The 23,605-nt window shown below is 35.5% G+C and overlaps 1 protein-coding gene across 4 annotated transcripts in view; it reads left to right on the top strand.

Moving 5' to 3' along the window:
* The window catches only part of STK31 (serine/threonine kinase 31), a 100,651-nt gene that overhangs the window by 32,152 nt on the left and 44,894 nt on the right, over positions 1-23,605 (top strand). For all 4 annotated transcript variants that reach the window (XM_008580464.1, XM_008580461.1, XM_008580462.1 and 1 more), the window contains 7 exons: positions 7,262-7,377; positions 8,753-8,912; positions 11,496-11,618; positions 18,046-18,225; positions 18,730-18,846; positions 20,086-20,205; positions 21,324-21,455. In XM_008580464.1, the coding sequence (XP_008578686.1) occupies positions 7,262-7,377; positions 8,753-8,912; positions 11,496-11,618; positions 18,046-18,225; positions 18,730-18,846; positions 20,086-20,205; positions 21,324-21,455 (948 nt within the window). The remainder of the gene's footprint in view (positions 1-7,261; positions 7,378-8,752; positions 8,913-11,495; positions 11,619-18,045; positions 18,226-18,729; positions 18,847-20,085; positions 20,206-21,323; positions 21,456-23,605) is intronic.

The following is a 23,605-nucleotide window of genomic DNA, read 5'->3' as shown; positions in this document are numbered from 1 at the left end:
TTACCTTATTACATTAGCTAGAACTTCCAGTATGAAGTTGAAGAGCAGTGGTGAGAGAGAACATACTTTTCTTGTTCCTGACTTTAGTGTGAAAGCTTCAAGCTTCTCACTGTTAAGTATGATGTTAGCTGTAGGTTTTGTGTAGGTATTCTTAATCAAGTTGAAGACATTATCCTCTATTGCTAGTTTACTGTAAGTTTTTATCATGGTTGTTGGATTTTGTCAGATGCTTTTTCTATATTTATTAATATGACTAGGTGATTTTTCTTCTTTAGCCTGTAGATGTGATGGTTAGTTGATTTTTGAATGTTGAACCAGCTTTGCATACTTGGGATAAATTCAACTTGGTTGTGGTGTATATTTCTTTTTATACATTGTTGGATTTGATTTGCTAATATATTTTTTTTTTTTTTGTCTTTTTTGTCTTTTTTCTGTGTCCGGCAATGGATCGCAACCCTCAGTGTCGCCCCCGTACCGGACCGGGGACTGGCAACGGGATCGCAAGCCTCGGTGTTGCTCCCGCGCCTCGCTGAGCCAGCGAGCGGGAACCGGTCTGCATGTGGGATCCGAACCCTCGGGCGGGAGCGCCGCCGCGCTTCCCACGCGGCGCACTAGCGCAGTGCGCCACCGGGCCGGCCCCGCTTTTTTGTCTTTTTTCTGTGTCCGGCAATGGATCGCAACCCTCAGTGTCGCCCCCGTACCGGACCGGGGACTGGCAACGGGATCGCAAGCCTCGGTGTTGCTCCCGCGCCTCGCTGAGCCAGCGAGCGGGAACCGGTCTGCATGTGGGATCCGAACCCTCGGGCGGGAGCGCCGCCGCGCTTCCCAAGCGGCGCACTAGCGCAGTGCGCCACCGGGCCGGCCCCGCTTTTTTTTCTTTTTTAATTAGCCTGGTTAGAGGCTTATAGATTTTATTTTTCTTTTCAAATAATCAGCTTTCATTTTTGTTGATTTTTTTTTTCTATATTGATTTCTGCTTTCAGATTTGTTGATTTGTTTGCCAATTCTTATTTTCTTCTGTTTTTTTTAGATTTAATTTGCTGTTCTTTTTAAAGTTCCTTATTGATTTCAGGTTTTCTTTTCTAATATATATGTATTCAGTGCTACACATTTTCCTCTATGCACTGCTTATGCTGCATAAATTGTAGCATGAGTACCTTATTATAACCAGAATAATCCTAATCCCTTTCTCCTGTCGCTTGTAACATTGATGTCATTCATTTCACTTGTATACAAGTGCACATGCACACACACATGTGCGTACTTTAAAAAATTTGTGAAAAAATAGAATTAAAAGATAATATGAATCTTTCCATGAACTTTTTGAAGTATCTTCATGTGTGTATAAATTACACACACTTGTATATATATAAGCATATATAATCAAATACATTGTTGCTGTTATTATTTTGAACAAACTTCTGTCTGTTAGATCAATTAATAAGAAAAATAGAAGTATTTATTTTACTTTCACATGTTACTTAGATACTTTCACTTTATGTAGATCTGAGTTTCTGAACTATATTATTTTTCTTCTCTTTAAAGAACTTCTTTAAACATTTCTTTCAAGAAAGTCTACTGGCACCAGAGTCCCTCAATTTTTGTTTGTCTTGAGAAAGTTTTTATTTCATATTCACTTTTGAAGGATAATCTTGCAGAATTTTGCAGATAAGGGTACAGAATTCTAGGTTGGTCGTTTTTACTCTCAAAACTTCAAATATTTCATTCCATTCTTTTATTTGCATGGTTTCTGAGGAAAATTAGAATGTAATTCTTATCTTTGGTCCTTTCCTTTGACTTTTGTTCTCCTCTTGGCTTCTTTCGGGATTTTTTTCTTTATCTTTGATTTTCTGCAGTTTGAAAATGATATGGCTAGGTGTAATTTTTGGGGGGCATGTATTCTCTGTGGTGTTCTTTGCACTTTCTGAATCTGTGGTTTGGTATCTGACATCAATTTGGGGAAATTCTCAGTCGTTACTGTTTTAAATATTTCTTCTGTTTTTTTCTCAGAAAGAAAAGAAATTCCTTTTGGCATTCTCATTATGCGTATGTCACATCTTTTGCAGTTACTCCACAGTTCTTTTTATTTTTCAGTCTGTGTTCTCTTCGCTTTTCAGTTTTGAGGTTTCTCTTGATATATCACCAAGCTCAGAGATTATTTCCTCAGCCATGTCTGGTCTACTAAGTGCATCAGAAGCATTCTTTATGTCTGTTACAGTGTTTTTGATCTCTAGCTTTTCTTTTTGATTCTTTCTTAGGATTTCCATCTTTCTGCTCACATTGTCCATTTTTTCTTTCATATTGTCTGATTTATCCAGTAGAGCTCTTAGCATATTAATTGTAATTATTTCTAATTATTTCAATATTCCTTCTACGTCTGGTTCTGATGTTTACTTTCTGTCTTCAAAATGAATTTTTTGCCCTTATGTGTGTCTCGTAATTTTTTTATGATAGCTGTACATTATGTATTGGGAAAAGAAGCTGCTGTAAATAAGCTTTTAGTAATGTGGTGGCAAGGTGTTGGGGGGAGGGATGTGTTATACAGTCCTATGATTAGGTCTCAGTCGTTTAGTAAGTCTCTGCCTCTGACCTGTGAATTCACAAGTGTTTCTCAGTTTTTTTCTCTTCCCTTAGGTGGGACAGGATAGCTAGAGTGGGATGGAGCTGGATATTTACCTTCTCCCATGTGGAAGGCTAGAGCTGGCTGGGGTTAGATTCCTTCCCCAGGTCAGTTAGATGCTGATAAAACCTTACCGGGTTAGGCTTTGGTTAACTAGTTTCTACTGAGGGCAGACCTTGTAAAGAAGTACAGAGTGCTCTGGGGTATATCAGAATGGTTTGTTTCCCCTCCCCCTATTGAAAGCATGGGGGCATTTTTTCTCTGATATTTACTGTGAGAACCAGGTCTAGCTCCTGGAGGTGAAACTGTCATCAAAAGCATGTGGACCCCATATGACTGGTTCTCCTGGAGTTTCAGCTCTCAGACTTGCCCACACCTAGTCTCCAACAGTTCATCAGTTATAGTTCAGGTTTTTGTAGCTTGGCACTGGTTTCTGCAGAGGTTTTTGCTCTGATATATTGTGATTCTCTGTATATCTTCATCTGTCCCTTCAGTTTTGGAGGTATCAGTTTGCCCTCTGGCCTTACGGATCTGACCTGCTCTTACAGATCTAAGAACTGTTTGATTTCTCAGTTTGTGTTCAGCTTTTTACTACTTGTTAGGATGGAGTGTTGACTTCCAAGATTCTTACATATGAAACTGGAAACTGAAAGTCCCCCATATCATTGTTTTTAATCTTTTATTCTTTTATTTATTATAATATTTAGAGATAAATATTTCTCTCCAGGCATTGATTTATTTCCAGCCCACAAGTTTTGATATGTTGTGTTATTATTAAACATATTTAAAAAATTCCCATGTGATTAATTTTTTGAACCATGAGATATTGAGAAGTTTGTTGCGTAATTTCCACATACTTGAAGATTTTCCCCCAATATATTTTTGCTACTGGTTTTTAATTTAACTTTCTTAGTATCAGAGAGCATACTCCATATGGTCTCAGTTCTTTTAAATTTATTGAGATTTGTTTTATTACCCAGCATATGGCCTGTCTTTGGAAATGTTCAATACATTCCTAAATATTATGTGTATTTTTCAGTTTTTGGATAGAGTGTTTTATGAATGTTAGTTAGGTCAAATTGGTTGATAGTATTGTTCAAGACTTTTTTATCCTGACTTATTTTCTGCCTACTTGTTCCATCAGTTACTGAGAGAAAAGTATTGAAATGTCCAAATATTATGTGGTTTTGTCTGTTTCTCACTTTTGTTGTGTCAGGTTTTGTTTCATTATTTTAAAGCTCTATTATTTTTTTTTTTGGTCACAAACAAGTCTTAATACATTTAAAAAGACTAAGATCATAGAAAATATGTTATTTGACTACAATAACAGAAGGAAGTTTAGAAAATTCACAAATGTGTGAAAATTAAACAACATTCTCCTAAGTAAACAGTAGGTATAAAAGAAAATCACAGGGAAATCAGAAAATACTTTGAGATAAAAGTCAAAGTGCAGTTTATCAAACCTTATAGGATGCAGGGCTCATGCAGTGCATACAGGAAAATTTGTACTTTAAACACCTATATTAAAAATAAGAAAAACCTCAAATCAGTGATGTAAACTTCTACCGTAAGAAAATAGAAAAAGTAGAGCAAACTAAACCAAAAGCAAAGATAAGTAGGAAATTACAAAGATTATAACAGAAATACATGAAATAGGGAATTAAAAAACAATGGAGAAAATCAACAAAAACAAAAGTTGATTCTTTAAAAAGATCAACAAAATTTGCAAACTTTTATCTAGACTGACCAAGAAAAAAAGAGAGAAGACTAAAATTACTAAAATCAGAAATAAATTAGAGGTCTTACTAAATTGTCCTTATGGTTTTTTCTGGTAGTGACATTTAGTTTCTTTCTCTTCCCTATTTGCATTTTTGTTCTACCAGTGGGTTTTGGTCTTTCTTGCATATTCGTGGTAGTGATTATCATTTTTTGGATTCCAGATGCAGGACTTCCTTGAGGATTTCTTGTAGGGCTGATTGTGTGGTGAACTCCCGCAGTTTTTGTTTATCTGGAAAATACACTATTTTTCCCTCATTTGTGAGGGATAGCCTTGCTGGATATGGTATTGTTGGCTGGCAGTTCTTTTCTTTTAGTGTTTTGAATATATCATTCCATCTTCTGGCCTGTAGAGATTTCTGTTGAGAAGTCTGCTGTTAGTCTGATAGGGGCTCCCTTATAGATGACTTGACGTTTTTCTCTTGCTGCTTTTAAGATTCTCTCTTTGTCTTTGAGCTTTACCATCTTGACTGTAATGTTTCTTGGAGAGGTTCTTTTTGGGTTGAATCTGTGTGGGCATCTTTGAGCCTCCTGGATCTGAAGGTCTATGTCTCTCCCTGTACCTGGGAAGTTTTCTGTTATTATTTCATTGAATAGGTTTTCCATGTGTTTTCCTTTCTCCTCCCCTTCTGGAACACCCATGATACGAATGTTTGTGTGCTTACTTAAGGTTGTCTGGTAGCTGTCTTAGATTTTCTTCATTTTTTTCAATTTCTTTTTCCTTTTTTTGGTCCTCCTATGTAATTTTGAAAAGACTATCTTCAAGATCAGAAATTCTTTCTTCTGCTTGTTCTAGCCTACTGCTTAAGCTCTCAGTTGTGTTTTTTATTCAGTTGAATGAATATTTCAGTTCCATGAGTTCTGCTACATTCTTTTTAAAAGTATTAATCTCTTTGTAAATCTCTTCCTTCATCTCTTGGATTTTTTCTTTTAGTTATGTCATCTTAAGCCTTCTCATATCTCAGTGAGTTTCCTTAAGATTGTTGCTCGGAATTCCTATTTAGTAATTTCAAGAGTTTCCTGCTGTGTAGGGTCTGGTATTTGAGAATTACTGTATTCTTTTGGGGGTGTCATATTTCTAGTGTCTCTGTGTTGATGTCTGGTCATCTGGAGGAACTGTTGCTTCTTCTGTTACTGTGGAGTGGGCTTTGAATAGAGATACATCCTCTTCTTTTTCTGGTCTCTCCTGGTGACTCCCCTCATGTCAATACAGTCAAGTGTCTGTTGGGCCGCTTACACGGTGGCTGTGGCCACTGCTGTGGCATTGAGCTGCTTTTTCAGCAACTGTGGCAGTGGCTCTGGTTGGTCACCCACATGGAAAGTGGTGTTTTTGGCATGCTCTCTAGTCTGCTTCCAGGTAGAGGGGGCTGCCCTTGGCTCCTGCCTAGGACCCTTGGCATGCTCTCCTGCCTACTTCCGAAAGCTCCATTGTTAGGTGAGTACACATTTAGAATTGTTGTGTCTTCTTGATGACTTGACCTTCATGAAATACAACTCTTTATTGCTTGGAATACTCCCTGTCCTGAAGCCCATCTTGCTCCACATTAATATAGCCACATTTTCATCAGATAGCTTGTCTATCCTTTAACTTTTATCTGTCTCTTTAAATCTAATAAGTGTTTTTTGTAAGCAGCATATAGTTGAGTGTAGGCTTTTTCATCCAGATTGATGATCTCGTCTTTTAATTGGAATATTTAACTTGTTTTTCTTTAATTAGTGATGTGGTTGGGTTTAAGTCTGCCATCTTTCCTATTTGTTTTATTAGTTCTTTGTTTCAAATATCATACTCTTTCATCATCTGATTTACAGTTTTGTTTTTTTAAGAAGTGGATTAATAAATTCAAGACATTTGAGAAACAATTTGAGTTCATAATTCTTTTAGATTTAAATGATTCTTTTCTTCAGTTTTTCATAGTTCTTACCCACTTGTAATTCATTAGCAATTTCTATTAAAATTTTGCTTTTATGGAGTCTTAGCAAAGTTTAATACTTTGTTATGTGTTTTGTGATAAAAATAGTTTAACACAGTTTTCAAAGATTCAAAAAGTTTTTTATTTTCCTACTTCTATTTCTTAGATTTATGTAATTTTTTTGAGTAATTGTTATAACCAGTACAGTGGATATAAACAGATTTAGGAAAAAACATAACTGATTCTTCATGATCATCCTGCTCAGCAGATGGGAGCAGAAAGGCATGTGCATACCTGAGTGTAGCCTACTATTAATAAGCATTCAGTATACTCTGGTTCTCTCTATTTTACTAAAGCATTGATGAGAATATGAGGACTGTAGACCATGTTGTTTAAATATTAAGTAAAAATTCTGTATTTAACTGTGTAATGGTGGTAGTATAATTGGAATAAAATTGCCAGGTCATTATCTGTATTATTGCTCCATACATTATTTCGGATAATCATGTGTACATATATTTGAGATACTACTCAGAATCAGGAAGTTTAATGTACCTAGGGTAAGGAAATGATGTTTTTGACTTCTTTGTAATGCAAAATAACATAAGACTTCATCAAAAAACAAATTGTCATTGATAATCATTTGGAGTCTGGTTTTTATTGGGAACCTTTCATTCATTTTTTAAAAATCTAAGTTCTTAGAGTTACAATATGTGAAATTTTATTTCTATTTGGCTTTTTGTTAGGATGAAATGTAAGAGTCTCTAATCTGTGTGAAGGCAGAGAACTGGAACAGATTTTCTTTTTCAGATTTTAACTCAGGGAAATCAGTGTTTGTTATCCTGTGGTCTGACATCTTTAAAATTTTGTTTAATTATACTTAAAAAAATAGTTAAAATAATAACAGAAATACAGTTTTCTGTTTGGATCTTACTAGGATGTGTTTGTTCTTTAGCAAGAGAAAGCTGCTGCCATGGATTTGACTGCACATTTGGAAAGCGCTCTGAAGACTCCTATAGGCAACAGAATGAAAAACCTGGCAACTAAGGTGGAAATATTGAAAGAAATTAGGTGGGTAAAAACATATTTTTGAGAAGAATAATTGCTAATTAGTTGATGCTTCATTTAAATTGTATGCTCACTCTTTTTGCCTTGAGATTTAATCTTTGTATTTTTATGACTTTAAAGAGAGAAACTAAAAATAATTATTCCTGAGATGAATTTTATAGTGTTTTCTGTTGTCACTACTTGGAGCTATCGTGCCTAAGGTGATCTGTGAGAGTCAAATTAAAAAAGAAATCAAGACAGCTTCTTAATGGTAGTTTGATGGGAAACTACTATGTTCAACTATTTTGCTTGGGATTATTTTCAGGAGTATACTGAAACCAAAGATTTCAGGAATCAAAATTATTTCATTACATTGTCTAAAGAAAGAATGAATAATTTGCAAAGTGATCTATATAGAATCAGAAAAAAAGAAGAAATTAGCACGTCTTGTGCAGAGTTTATTCAGTATTTCTGAAAGCCTATACAAGAATTATGTAGGTATTTTATCTCAATGGAAGGTTGCTTTATTCTTGGTTAGGGATTGTCACCCTTTTCTGGAGTATGGATAAAATGTTCTCAAAACAGTCTTAGCTCCCTTTTCATACTGCACACTGGACTTAAACCAGTAATTCATTTTCTTCTGTCCTTTGAAACACTAAGATGTTGTTCTGAATGAATACTGCATGTTTGTCTTTTTTCCAGTGGAAATTTAAATTCTCCAATATAATGGGCATGTGGTTTCTAAGTCTTTTAAGAGTTTGAATAATTTGGTCCCTCTAGAACCTAATCAACTTTTGATGCATTTCCAAAAATCAAGTGCTGCACTGGCAAAGTCGTGAGCTGGACTTTGGATCAAAATGACCCAATATGTTTTAATCCATATTTGAGGAAATAATGTGCTGTTAAAGTGATGGCAGTCTACTTGGAAGCTAGAAAAATAATATGGATGGACCTTGTTAGTTTTGCTTATTGTTCTGTCTGTCTGATTGCCTTTTTTTTTTATTGCTTTTTAAAACTCAGTAAATGCTATTCTGTTTGTTATGGTACAAGGACTGCATGCTTATAGTCTTGATGAACAAGATTGGCGATGTTTTAAAGAAGTATTTACAAATCTAATTGTAGAACAGAAACTGAAGGTCCATTTGATATTTTAAATTCTGCAGGCTTTTGAACTTCTTTTTATATAAAGTTAAAAAAAACCTATTTTTTTCCCACGAATATGTTTTCTAATTAAAAGTATGTATCAGTTATATGATTTTATATAAATTAGTTTTAAAAGTGCCTCTTCATAGCTAGTGCTATAAATAGTAACGTTTATACCATTACTGTTTAAATGTAACTTTTTCTCACACCATCTTTCTCATTTCTTGATCTTTTCCTTTTTGCTATTTTTTAAAAGGCATGTCAGCGTCAGTGTTCGTTATGGAAGTGACCTTTCCAATGCTATACAAGTGTTGGATGAAGGGTGCTTTACTACCCCAGCTTCTTTGAATGAATTAGAGATAATTTGGGCAGAGTATAGTCTAACTCAAGAGAAGATTCATGCTTGTCAAAATGTGGTGAGTTGAGAATTTTTCTCTATTACAGCGTTTATCTGTTGAACATAAGGAAATGTCTTTAGAGAAAGCAGAGGGGACTGCAGAGATTGTAATGCTACTTATTTACATAAAATCTTTAACTTTTACAATTCTTAGATAATAATTTGATTCCTTTATTGCCTTGTAAGAAAGGTCGAATAGATAATTGGTAATTGTGGATAAAGGGTTAGCAAAATATTTTCCCTGTTTGCATGAGAATTTGACCTTTGTTAACTCCCTTTCTCAAGTCCCTTGGTAATCTGATAAAATATTTCAACCATGTTAATGGGCAGCATCATTTATTGTAAATATAACTCCTGATTGGTAAGTTGCATCTGGACTGGGGGATCTATAAACTACAAATACTTGAAGGGACTCTTGCAACTGGGCATATGCCTGGAGGTACCCTAGAAACTATGTGAATGAAGTTGTTTTAAGAGATATTGGCTTTTGAGGGGCATGAGGCTTGTAAAGCATGGCAGCTTTCATACCTCCTAATGTGGATCTTATCTTCTGGCTGGTATGTTTTATGCTGCAGAGTCAGACTCTGCCTTACTATTAAAAAATGTCTAAGCCACCTATTGTTGAGAGGTAGTTGTTTTGTGTATGTAGGGGGGATATGAAGAATGAAATACTTCATATGAATACTTTATTATCTTAGGTACAAGTATATTTATTTCCTGTTGCAGTTTAGTTTATTATATTGAGCTGAAGAGACCTCCTTATTTTCCTTGTAAAGATATTCTCCACAACCATCCTGGCTTTCCATAGCAGCTGTGAGTTCCATACTTGTTGTGTTTGGATTTGTCCCATCTTAAGTATTGGTGGTTTCTGCCTCTGTGGATAATACCCTGAAAGTCTTCTTATTCCTACCTACTTTAACCAGTTGGCAGCCTGATGGCTCTGAATGAGGAGCATGAGCAGGATAACTAGGTTTTTGGAAATGCCAGTAATGTTTAATTTGGAGAAGGGATTGGATTTGGGTTATTTTATGTATTAGATCTTAGTCACTCTGATAATGGAAGAAAAAAAGTGACAGCAGAATTAATAATTTTTGAATCTCTATGAAACACAGGCAATGTTACAGGAACTTTATAAACTTTTTCTTACACTAATTTTTAAAATGGTTATGTTTGCTTCCATTTTATAAGTGAGGAAAGAGACTCATAAGGATTAAGGAAATTGTTCAAGATTACATAGTCCTGTTAGTCCTGTTAGCATGGAATTTGAACCCAGGCATGTTTAACTGAAGGGATATTCTCTTTTCATTTAAACCACACTGTCAATATTAAAATACTTCTTAATGTATTTTCATGTAATAAAATGAAAAGATGAAAAAGAGTTGCTTTTTTTGGTTTTGTTTTGTTTTTGTGATTTGAGCATATGAAAGTGATTCAGGACAAAGAGCAAGAGGGCTTAATATAGTTTTAGGTCTTTGTATTATCGTAGTACAAATGTGACTTTTTTTTAAAAAGCAAATATTTGTTTCTACCACTGTGGATGTTTCAGGACTTTAAGTTCATTTGATGGAATGAAGCGTAGATTATTGGATAAATACACAGTCATAATTAGTTTCCATCTAATTTCTCTTATTGTACTTAATTTGGGTCTTAGAATTGTTACTTTCATTTATGAATTTTGCATAGTTCCTTAACTTGATAGCCATGTGCGCTATTTTTTTTTTAAATGAAAGAAATGAGCTTAGCTTGAGATTCTTTTCTATTTATTTATATTTGTAAAATAGTCTGGTTGAGCTTATGCAAGAAAGAATATCCTAAAGTTCAAGCTTTTAAGTATATGTGTCAGATACTGTTGTAGGTAACGGAGATATCAATTTTTTTTTTTTTTTTTGGTGACCAGTAAGGGGATCTCAACCCTTGGCTTGGTGTCGCCTTCACCGCGCTCAGCCAGTGAGCGCACTGGCCATCCCTATATAGCATCCGAACCCGCGGCGGGAGCGCCACTGCGCTCCTAGCCCCGCACTCTCCCGAGTGAGCCACGGGGTCGGCCCAGAGATATCAATTTTTTAAAAAGACATGATCCTATCTATCTCTCTTGGGTATGGGATGGATATATTAATAGATAATTTCAATACAGTACAGTAAGTACTGTAATAGAGATAATGTATTGAATACCTCTCACATACATATTTCAAACATAGCCTCTTGGGTGAATTGGAGGCTTTATCCTGATGGAGTTTAACTGAATCTTGAAGTAGAGTAAATAATGGAGTTAAGGGTGGGATGAGACTAGAAGGGCGTCAGTGTGTAAATAATAATAGGAACTTGCATTATTTTTCTCAAAGAAAAACAAAAATTTCATTGTTGCAGAAATATTGGGGGGAAAAGAGCAAGATTGTTGAACTTAAATTTTTATTTTTAATTAAAGGAAAGTAAGTAAGTTCTTTGGTATTTTGGTGATCTAAGGAAAGAAGTGTTTATCTCAAGTGCTACTGTGTTTGGAGAATGTAATGTTAAATTTTAGGAATGACTTTTTAAAATATAGGTTAATATGTAAAAAACAACTGATGTATTAGTGATGGTCATTCTTTCTTCCTTCCTCCAGAGTGAAGGGAATATTTTGATTGCCGAAAGGAATGAGATGCAACAGAAGCTGTACATGGCAATAGAAGTTTTTATTGTGGAAGTAGATGAGTTACCTCTTGATAAACGCTTAAAAATGTTGCAGGTTAGAATTTTAAAAATAATAAATTTACTTTAAATTAAGTTTATCATTTGAGAGGTGAAATTAGCATTTACCTTGAGACTTCAGATACTACTGATGGCTGCAAAAGTTTTTCTTCTTTGGTGAATTCTAATTTCTTTTTAATGGAATTAAAAGCTTATATTAATGTATTTAGTTTTTATGTATGTTTGTATATCTGTCCTGCAAATAAGATAAAATGTCCTGACACTCCAGGCTTCATAGAGCACCATTCATTGGTGTCTTAGTCTGTTTTCTCTTACTGTAACAGAATACCTGAGACTGGATAATTTATAAAGAAAAGAAATTTATTATTACAGTTCTGGAAACTGGGAAGTCTAAGGTTGAGGGGCTGCATCTGGTTGGCCCTCAGCAGAAGCCATGGTGGAAGGTATCACAGGGTGAGAGGGGTGCACTGAGAGCCAAACTGGCTTTTTAACAGACCCACTCTCATGATAACTATCTCACTCCCATGATAGCTATCTCACTCCCATGATAGCCCATTAATCCATTAACCCATGAATGGATTAGTCCTCATGAACCAGTCACCTCTTGAATGTCCCTTCTGTTAAAACTGTTACATTGGGAATTAACCTTCAACATGAGTTTTGGAGGGGACAAGCATTCAAACCATAACAATTGGAGAAATTCTTGGAGACAGGAGCAGTAGAAGGCAGGTGGGTCCCTGTTACTCATTGCATTCTAGCAGAAAATCTACTAGGGCCACATATCGGAGTTAGGAAGGAGAGACCATGATCCTTGAGGTATAGGGTTTTTGAGCTTCATGATCATTCGCATTTCTCCCCTGGTGTGATCAGGGGCTAGAACACAATAGCTATATGATGTAGTGGAACTTTGTCTTCCTCCTTATCCTGCCAGATCAGCAACTTAATATTTAATTTAATTTAATTTAATTTAACAGCATGACAGTGTTGTCATTTTGTTACCAAACTCAAGTCTGACTGCCTGCCCCAAACGAAAAAACCCTGGGCTTGGCTCATCAAAATCTTTTACCTCAGGGCATTCAACTCCTGACTTGGCTTGCCAAAATTCGTTACTGAACCCAAGTCCAGCTGCCTTCCCCAAACAAAAACAAACAACCTAAAAGTCAAATGTTGGTGGAATAGGAAGTCAGCTTTTATTCAGGAATCCTGGTGACCTGAGGAGAGATAATATTAGGCTAACCCATCTCTCCGGTAAACCTGAAGGAGAATGGCCAGACTAAAACCATCTCAAAGACTCAGATTTACTGAGGAATTTTAAAAAGGGGATTAAGGGGGTTGAAGGAATGAACTGTGGGAAGTGAAAAGCAGGAGGGCAGGGGACATGTAAGAGTGCAGGTGCAAATTCTTGCCAAGGCTCCGTCTGGCTTCTCTTCTCATCCTTGATGTTATTGTAGGGTCCTGCAGGATTTTGCTTCAGGGTGGATTCAGCATAGCTTTATTGATGTCTTCGCTGGTTTCTCAGGGTTTGGATACTGCATGTCTTGTGGCAAGTTTGTAGCTCGAGGCTGACTAGAAAACTACTTTACATTTATATAATAATGTCATCTTGCCCCATAACCAAGGTTCAAAATATCAAGTAATCATAGGAAAAGAGGGAACTCAGAGAAATGCATGCTAAGAAAAAAAAAACAACAACTGTTTTTTAAAAATTTTCCTACAGCCCATGTGGTTTTAGGTCCCAATATGGCTTAAGTCCTGCTCATTCCAACAATTCTACCTAGTAAAATAATATTTCGCACCACTTATTCAGATCTTTTTTTGTCCTTTAATATTGTTTAAAATTTTTCTCTGAAGGCCCTCATGCATTTTTAACTTAACTTGTAGATATTTATACTTTTGATTGCTTTTGTGGATGTTATCTTTCCATTTTTTAGTTAGTTTTAATGGAATAGAGGAATACTCTTGGTTTTTACATATTGATGTCCCTCTGCCAACTCTGCTGAACTCTCTTTTAGTTCTCATTTGTCTCTTAATACTCTGAGCTTTCTTTGTGGTCATATCATTTGAAAACAATAACCCTTTTGTCTCTTCCCTTTTAATCTTTCTACCTTTTATGTATATTTGAATTTTTACTGATTTGGTTAGTATCTCTAGTACTAAGTTGAACATAATGGTGTCTGTCTTGTTTTGGGCTGCAGGGAATCAGCTTGCTAGAAATTTGGAGAAGAGTATATACGGGGGTATCAGGGCACTAACTCTTCCTGTCACGCTGGTTGAAGATGTAGTTTTGATGATAGTGAATGTGGTTTGGGAACCATTAGAACCTTGGTTTAAAATATTTTCTTAAATGGAATTGCATAAATAGTATACGTTTGTCCAGCATAGTGAAGTAAGCCTTTCATATAAAAGGGCAGTTGTATAGTAAGAATTTATCTTTCTGCAATGCAGCTTCTACTTCACCCTGTAAAGGTTTATTTCTTCTCACTGTTAGTAAACATAGGTTGAGAGTCTGTAACCAAAGATCATCTATAAAGCTTTTTTTTTTTTTTTTGTCTTTTGTCTTTTTCCGTGTCCGGCAACGGATCGCAACCCTCAGTGTTGCCCCCGTACCGGACCGGAGACCGGCAACGGGATCGCAACCCTCGGCGTTGCTCCCGCGCCTCGCTCAGCCAGTGAGCGGGAACCGGTCTGTATGTGGGATCCGAACCCTCGGGCGGGAGTGCCGCCGCGCTTCCCAAGCGGCGCACTATCCAGTGCGCCACCGGGCCGGCCCCATCTATAAAGCTTTTTTTAAAGTTTAATATTAAAAGAATTTTTCCCCAATCTGACTTGTTTCCATTTCTAGTATTTCTGTAGGTAACCAGAATAGAATATTCTTTAAATTTCTTTTTATTTTGCTGAGGAATAGTTTGTTATTTGTTTTTTAATCACTTGAATATAACATATTTCTGTAATGAGGATCAAAGAAATTAAAGTTTATGATTTCTGATTTCCTCAGCATCTATTGAGACTTCTTTTGTGGCATAGGATACATGGTTGATTTTTCATGACTGTTTAGGTTCAAAAAGAAAGTGTATTCTAGGTTTTCTAGGTGTGCCATTCCAGACACACGTAATCTCAAGCATTAATCTTCATAATTCTTGCTTAGTTTTTGGTCTGATTAGTGTATCAGTCTTCTTTTAGATATTTTTGTTATGTATATCTGAGATATATCTGTTTCTCCATATGATTCCTTCAGTTGTTCAGAATATTTCAGTGCTATATTGTTGGGCATTAATGTATTTATGATTGTAATGTACTTTAAAGTGTAGTTTCTTTTTAACCACAGTGTAACCTTATTTTTTTCACTTACCGTGTTTTGGGATAAAATTTCATTTTGTTTCCTTTTACAATTCCTATCCCACCTTTCTTTTTGGTTAATATTTGCTCTATATATCTTTTCTTTTTTCATTCCTTTATTTTGACATTTTTTTATATCCAGTTTTTAAAATGTCTCTATAAGATAATCCACTTAATGGATCAAGTTTTAAAAGAATCCAACCTATATATCTGTCTTTTGATTGGTAACTTAATTGATTTATATATTTATAAGTGCTGTTTTATAAGAACTTATTTCTGTGATCTTATTGTTTGTTTATCGTGTTTTTCCCCCTCCTTTTCTGCCTTCCACCACTAATACTTTAGAACATTCTTACCTGTCTTTACTGTCTTTCCTCTCTGTCTCTACCTTCCTCTCCAAAGCAAGCAAGCAAGAAACCATACACAATTCTTTTCTAGGATTTTAGTCACACATTCTTATAGATATTGTGTGTAATAGCTAAATGAAATGAACTTGAGAGTTATTTTCTTGTTTCATAAGTTGTTTGATATCTCTTGGCTTTCTCTATGTATTGTTTTCTCTAAGACTGCTTTCAAAGAGGTCTTTGTGTAGTTGACTCTGAGAGGTATTAAATGTTTCAGGATATCTTATTTCAATTTCATATAAACAATTTTTTAGCTGGCTATAAAATATTAAGTACAAAGGCTGATTTTCTTTGGGCATTTGACAATAACAATTCATTGACTTCTTATTTCCATAATTGTTGATACCAGTCTAGTTTTATTCTTCTGTGATCTTTTTTCCCTCTGGAAACTTTAAAATTTTCTTTTGACTTTTTCTTTAATTGCACTAAAACATGTTTAAGTTTAGATTTAATTCGAGCCAGTGCAGCCTGAGGGTTTCTATCTTTCTTTAATTCTAGGAAATATTTTATAATTATTTCTTAAGATACTGTCTCCCCACACCCCATTTAATTTTTCTCTCATTCTGGGACTTCTGTTAGATGGATATTTAAACCTTTACTTCTCTCTGTATTTTAACTATTAGTCTATCTTTTTCTATCTTTATGTGTCTTTTTGGAGGTATCTTTGACTTAATCTAGCTTAGTAGTTGGTTCTAGCTATATCCCTTCTGCCATTTAGACAGTCCATTGTGTTCTTTATTTCAAAGGTTTTTTCTTTCGTACCTAATATCTTCAATTGCTTATTATTTATAAGTACTTGGTTTTGCTTTGTGTTTCCAATATTTATTTTTGTTAAAAATATTTGTTATGCTCATTTTGAGTTCTTATTGTTTCCTAGGCCACTCACTGATTTTGCTTCCTTTTTAGTTTGTTATACTTATTTTGAAATGCTTGTATTATTCACACATTTCATCCTCCCTCTTATCTGTTCTCAAGGTTTCATATTTCCTTGAAACTATAAGCTACTTTAATTGTGTGTTGTGTAAGTTTGGGGTAGCGTGGTGGAGGAGGGTCCTGGGGAGAGGTGAAAGCCTGGACCACAACTTCGAATGGGTTTAGATAATAGGATGGGATTGTTTTTCAGGGTACAGAGCTTCTAATATTGCGGTTGAGGCTCAATTACTTCGTTTGCTTCTCTCCTAGATAATCTTACTCTTCAGCGAACCTCCCACTCCCCCTGCCTCAGCCACTGCTCTTTTGCAGGGGCTACCACCCTTGGATGTGAATGTTATCAGATATTTAGGGGAAAAAGGAAGGAAAGAGAATGCTTAGGGCCTGGCCAACTCTTCTGTACTGGTTATCAGTTTTTGCCTCATCTCTTTCCTTGTGCTGTACTCATCTAAACCCATTGGCTCTTTCTGGTGCTGCTGCTTTCCTGCCCAGTGCTAGGGAGAGAGAAGGGCATAGAAAATAGTTTTCTTTTCCCACATATTCTGTGTTGTGGTACAGGCCTTCTCTCACTGCAGGGACTGTATTCATTCATTGCTAATCACCAACCATCTTCTGCCTTTCCAAGAGTTTCTCAGAGTTTTGTGATAAAAATTTCTGGGATCTGTTAAGTTTTCCTCTTGTCTCTGTAGCATTTCTGGGGTTTGATTCATGGAGAGAATCAAAGGGCTATACTGGCTGCCCATCTTGTCTCATCCAGTCTTTTTTTTTTTTCCTTTTTTTGTCTTTTTTCGTGACCGGCAACGGGATTGCAACCCTCGGTGTCGCGCCCGCACCGCGCTCAACCAGTGAGCGGACCAGTCTCTATATGGGATCCGAACCCTCGACGGGAGCACCACCACTCTCCAAAGCGCCGCACTCTACCGAGTGCACCACCGGGCTGGCCCTCATCCAGTCTTTTAAAAAATGTTTTTAAGTACATTTATATGTTTAATGTTAACTTAATTGGAATTATTTGTATATTTTGGTGTGTAGTTTATTTTTATTTAGCAAGAAGTCTTAGAGACTTCTGTTTCCTGATTTAGATGGTTTTTCAGATTTCATTTTATTTAAAGTCAAGGAAAAGAGGGTAATTTCTACTTAATAAATCTAATGTATTAGTCTGTTTCTGTTGCTTATGACAAAATATCTGAAATAGGGTAATTTATAAAGAAACAATAATTATTTCTTACAGTTTTGGAGGCTGGAAAGTCCAAAGCCCAGGAAACAAATCTGGTGAGAGCTTTGTTGGTGGTGACAGTGACGCAGGGGTCTCACATGGCAGAATGGTGGAGCAGAGAGAGAGCTCCTTGTGTCTTGTCCTTTTAGAGCCCTCAGAACCATGCCCGAGACCACCATTAAACCATCAAATGCATTAATCCAGTCATTGTGACATGGTCTTCACAATCTAATCACCTCTTCAAGGCCCCACCTTTCAATTATTGTAATAGGATTTCCCACCCTCAACAGTACAGTGGGGATTAAGCTTCAGTGTCTTTGGGGGACCGTTCAGTCCACTGCACCTGAGAATATAAAGCTTTCTATTAACTAATGCACTTAATAAACTTTTACTGTTATAGTCCAAATAAATCACCTTCTAGGTAGTTTTGTGTTTTCGTCTCTAATGATTCTGAGTTTTATTTATAAAATCCTCAAGAGTGGGGATACTACTTTGGTGTCTCTTGGATCTTAAAATAGTGCTTGAATCCTAGTATGCAGTTAATAAACTTTAATGAACAGAAGTATATCTCTCTGCAGGATTTGTCAACCTCTTTAGAAACTGTGTATGGACAGCCCAAAGAAGGAACAAACTCTGAAGGAATACTTAGAAAATTTTATGACTGGAAGTGTGGTAAAAATGAGGAGTTCACCAAAGTTAGAAGTGAAACGGAGGCTTCTCTACGGTGTCTTGTAGCATGGTTCCAGAACACCTTAAAGGTAATAAGAGCTCTTGCACAGTGGTGTTTGTAGCCTAAACCAGGTTTATATATATATATATTTTATTATATACATAAAAAAATATATATTTTAATCATATCTGACATTGTCTACCTACCTATCAGATTTAAACTTGCCACCTGGGCAGTTGAGATTCTTTATCAACTTTTAGACTGTTCCTTTTACTATTCTCAAAAAACATCATCTTGGTCTTATCCCTGTTTTTTTCTCATACTTTTCCTCTGGATTGTCCTCTAACCTCTCGTAAACACTAATATTCTTTAGGTATGCTGTGTACATGTACCTTTTTTCTTCTGGTGCATAATGTTTATGAGGGTAAGTATCTTTATCTTTATCTGTATAAAACTTTATTTTTTTCTGTATTCGTATTTCCCCTGCATTGCCCAGGTGTAGCCGAATGCTTTGCTCCGGTTATAAAGGCACAATGAATGCTAATTTAATTAATTAAATGAGATACTTCATGTTTTTATTTTTGCAAATGAGGTTTTTGATTTATGTGTGGAAGAACCACTGACTTCTGAAGACACAATTGGTAATATTGATGAAATTCTGGAGAAGACTGAGTCAAGTGTCTGCAAAGAGATGGAGATATCTATGATTGTGCGTATTGATATTCTCTATTATTGCCTTTTTTGAAGCAGTGTGGTTTCTCTTGCTACTTAGAAAGTATTAACCACTAATATGGTCTTATTCTTCAATAGGGTGGTGTTTTTATGTTAATAGGACATTTCATGTTAAAAAAATAAAATCTGATGTTTAATTCTAGGAAAACTCCTTGTATTAGTTCATTTCTGTCACTTATAACAGAATATCTGAAACTGGGTAATTTATAAGGAAATAAAATTTATTCCTTACAGTTTGAGAGGCTGGGAAGTCCAATATCCAGGGAACACATCTGGCGAGGGTCTTCTTGTTCTTGGTGATGACTCTGTACACATGGCGAAATGGCTGAGCAAGAGAGAGAGTTAACCTGCTCACTTGCTTTCCTTATAAAACCATGAGAACCATGCCCATTACTCATGGATCAATCTATTTGCAAAGATACAATCCTCACAATCTAATCACCTCTTAAAGGCCCCACTTTTCAATTATGATAATAGGATTTCTCACCCTCTTTACTGTCACAGTGGGGATTAAGTTTCTAATATATGAACCTTTGGGGGACACAATTTGACCCATAGCACCCCTGAATGACTCAGCTTTCTACGTTATTTGATTCTTAAGTTCCTAAGTTTATCATACCCAATGACTATAAGAAAAGACTCCATAGAGTTAGTGAAAACTTAAATAAAATCTGGGAGAGCTCTGAAAGTGGACAATGAGTTATTCATGCTGCTTTACAAAGTCTCAGTGGTTATGCTTTTCATTTTACTTGTTTCTTTTTTACTTTTTTGCAGTTTTACTATTCATATTGGCAATAAAAATACATTGCAAATTTCTCTGTTTCCCTAGTGTCAAAAAGACCTGATTTAGATAGTTTGTCAGACTTGATTTTAGAGGTGGTTGTTAATAGATGATATAAAAAATAACAAAGTGTTAATGTTCTATAAATTGTTTAGATCTTATATTTAGCCTATTAATATCCCTGATTTCCTTTAACATTCTACTCCACATAGCTTCAGGAATAATAGTAGTGTAATAGGGGTAAAACTTCCCATATGAACATCTCTGATATTGCTTCTCTTTTGTCTAGAAAAATAGTTATGTTTAAGAAATACTTTGAAATGGATATAGAAATTTGTCAAAGGCATTTTTTGGAAGTTTATCCTTTGTTATTGAAGGTTTTAACTATTTCAGATACTACTTTGTGTATAAATTTATGTGTATGATTTCATTTAGGAGCAAGGTGATGCCGACAAGGAGATCATATTAAATACATACAGTCATGTACTTCAGAAGATCCGTTCAGAGGAAGGACTCATTGCCATGGTACAATCCAAGTACAAGGCCAGTACTGAGGTTGGATTTTGATGCTTTACATTTTTTGATACTTAAATTTTTCTAAAGTAGTTTAATACCCAACATGTAGATAAATTATTTATTATTGCTAGAAAGACAGTAAGGCATTTTTAGCTGGCATATAATTGAATTCGCTGTGAAGTGGAAATGGTGATTTTTATTTATAAATATGTTGAACTTTTTATTGTCTTAAACCTTTAAGTTTCTTACATCCTTGAAAACATTATCTTCATTTGCTTTCTGTTTATAAAGTTTACTGTAGAAAATTTGCTATATACAGAAAGACAAGAAGAAGAAATAAAAACATTGCTTTATAATCCTCTTGGCCTAAGAGGTACTCATTGCTAGTTTCAGTGGGTTTTTTTTGGATGGTAACACATAAACGTGTGTGTGTGTGTTTGTGTGTGTGTGTGTGTGTGTATGTGTATACATAAATAAATACAATGTGCATTGCATTTTCTTGTAAGCTATTTTGAAAATGTTTTCTTCATTTAATGGTATATTATAAATATTTCCCCATATGATTAATGATACTTCTATACTGTCATTTTGAGTGACTCAATCATTATCCATTGTGTAGATACGTGACAAGATAATCTAACCTTTCATCTATTTTGGACATAAGGTTACTTACAAATTTTTCTACCATAAATGACACTGTACATAATCTTTGTACATATTTTTTTGTATATTTTATTAGATTGATTCCTGGAAGTGTAATTACTAAGTTAAAAGGAATGAACATTATTAAGCTTGATACATATTGTCAAACCACTTTTGGGAAAGATGATTTCAAGTTATATTTCTACATTCTAGAAATTTCAGTTTTCGTCCACGCTAACAATGTGTGTATTACTGTCTGTCTCAGCTTGAAATATTACATTTGTCTTTGCTACTTTGTGTGCTGGAATGGATATTTTTCTAGTTAGAAATGTGGATAATTAGGATATCGATTGGGAGAATTGTTGTTGAAAATTATAGAATTTCTCAGTATTTCAGTCTGAACTTGATAAATACTAGTTGGATCTTGTTAGAGAAATAATAAATGGTCAGTAAGTGACTGTCCAGTAAATATTGTTGTCTGATGTATTTGAAAATACAGTAACTCTTTCTTTCAGTTTAAAAAGCAGATTACTGAATGTTTAAATAAGAGCCTCAATGTGGATCCCTTGCTGTCCATTAAGAAGACACTGAAAGTCTTAAAAGCTCAGCTGAGATGGAAATTGGTTGAAAAGCATAATTTGGAAGAAGTAAGGACACAGTTGCTTCTTACAGAACTCTATGTATTCCTCATTTTACTTGAGCTCTGCTTCATAAAAGTAATGTATAAATACAGTCTTTAAGAGAGCCATTATGTTCACATTTTGTTTTTTTTTTGTATTTTTAAAAATTGAAACATAATTGATTTACATATTTGTGGGTACAGAGTTGAATATCAATACCTGTGTACGTGTGATGACTAAATAAGGATTATTAACATATTCATCATTGCAAAATGTAGTCATTCTTCTGTCCATTAACCAATCTCTCACTAACACCCCTTCCCTTCCCCCTTTCCACATCTAGTAACCGCAGTTCTGTCCTCTTCTTCTGAAAGTTCAACGTATTATTGTGATTGTTGTTTGTCTGTCTTCTTTTTCTCTCCTTTTTATTTATTTTTTAGTTCCCACTGATGAGTGAGGACATGCGATATTTCTCTTTCTGTGCCTGGCTTATTTCACTTAACATAATTTTCCCCAAGCTCATCCATGCTGCTGCTAATGGCAGGATTCCATTATTTTTATGGCTGAGTAGTATTCCATTGTGTATGTATACCACATGTTCCTTATCCAGTCATCTGTCAGTGGACATTTAGGTTGGTTCCATATCTTGGCTATTGTAAATAGAGCTGCGTTGGAATGAAAGTATCCCTGTGACGTGATAATTTCTGTTCCTTTGGGTAAATACCCAGTAGTGGGATTGCTGGATCCTATGGTAGTTCTCTCTGTAGTTGTTTGAGAAACCTTCATACTGTTTTCCATAATGGCTGTACTAATTTACAGTCCCACAACAGAGTATAAGGGTTTCTCTTTCTCCACATCCTTGCCAGCATTTTTTGTTCTTTGTCTTTTTGACAATAGCCAGTCTAATTGAGGTGAAATGATATTTCATAGTGGTTTTGATTTGTATTTCTCTGATGTTTAGTGATGTTGAACATTTTTTCATGTACCTGTTGGCCATTTATATATCTTCTTTTGAGAAATGTCTGTTCAGCTCCTTTGCCCATTTTTAATCAGATTATTTGGTTTTTATTGTTAAGTTGTTTTAGTTCCTTGTATATTCTAGATATTAATCCCTTGTCAGGTGTACAGTTGGCAGATATTTTCTACCATTCTGTAGGTTGTCTTTTCATTCTGCTTATTGTTTCTTTTGGTGAACAGAAGCTTTGTAGTTTGATATAATCCCATTTGTTTCTTTTTTTTCCTGTGCTTTTGGGGTCTTATTCATAAAATATTTGCCCAGTCCTGAATCCTGAAATGTTTTCCCAATGTTTTCTTCTAGGAGTTTTACAATTTCAGGTCTTATAGTTATATCTTTAATCTATTTTGAGTTGATTTTGGTATATGGCAAGAGATATGGGTCTAGTTTCATTCTTCTACACATGGATATCCAGTTTTCCCAACACCACATATTGAAGAGGTTGTCCTTTCCCCAGTGTATGTTTTTGGTGCCTTTGTCAAAGATCAGTTGGCTGTAAATATGTGGATTGATTTCTAGGTCTTCACTTGTGTTCCATTGGTCCATGTGTATGCTTTTATGCTAGTACCATGGTGTCTTGGTTACTATAGCTTTATAGTATAACTTAAAGTCAGGTAGTGCAATGCCTCTGGCTTTATTTTGTTTGCTCAGCATTGCTTTGGCTATTTGGGGTATTTTCCTTTTCCATATGATGTTAGGATTGTTTTTTCCGTTTTTTTTTTGTCTTTTTTCCGTGTCCGGCAACGGATCGCAACCCTCAGTGTTGCCCCCGTACCGGACCGGGGACCGGCAACGGGATCGCAAGCCTCGGCGTTGCTCCCGCGCCTCGCTCAGCCAGTGAGCGGGAGCCGGTCTGTACGTGGGATCCGAACCCTCGGACGGGAGCGCTGCCGCGCTTCCCAAGCGGCGCACTATCCAGTGCGCCACCGGGTGGCCCCGTTTTTTCCGTTTCTGCGAAGAATGTCATCGGTATTTTGATGGGGATTGCTTTGAATCTGTAGATTGCTTTGGGTAGTATGGACAGTTTTTGCAATGTTAATTCTTCTAATCAAGAGCATAGAATGTCTTTCCCTCTTTTTGTGTCCTCTCTAATTTCTTTCAGCAGTGTTTTTTTTTTTTCTTTTTTTTTTTTTTTTTTTTTTTTTTTTTTTTTTTTTTTTTT

This window comes from Galeopterus variegatus, unplaced genomic scaffold, assembly GCF_000696425.1.
Source record: "Galeopterus variegatus unplaced genomic scaffold, G_variegatus-3.0.2 Scaffold2105, whole genome shotgun sequence".
Classification (NCBI taxonomy): Eukaryota; Metazoa; Chordata; class Mammalia; order Dermoptera; family Cynocephalidae; genus Galeopterus; species Galeopterus variegatus.
This window is presented reverse-complemented; position numbering and strand designations above follow the sequence as displayed.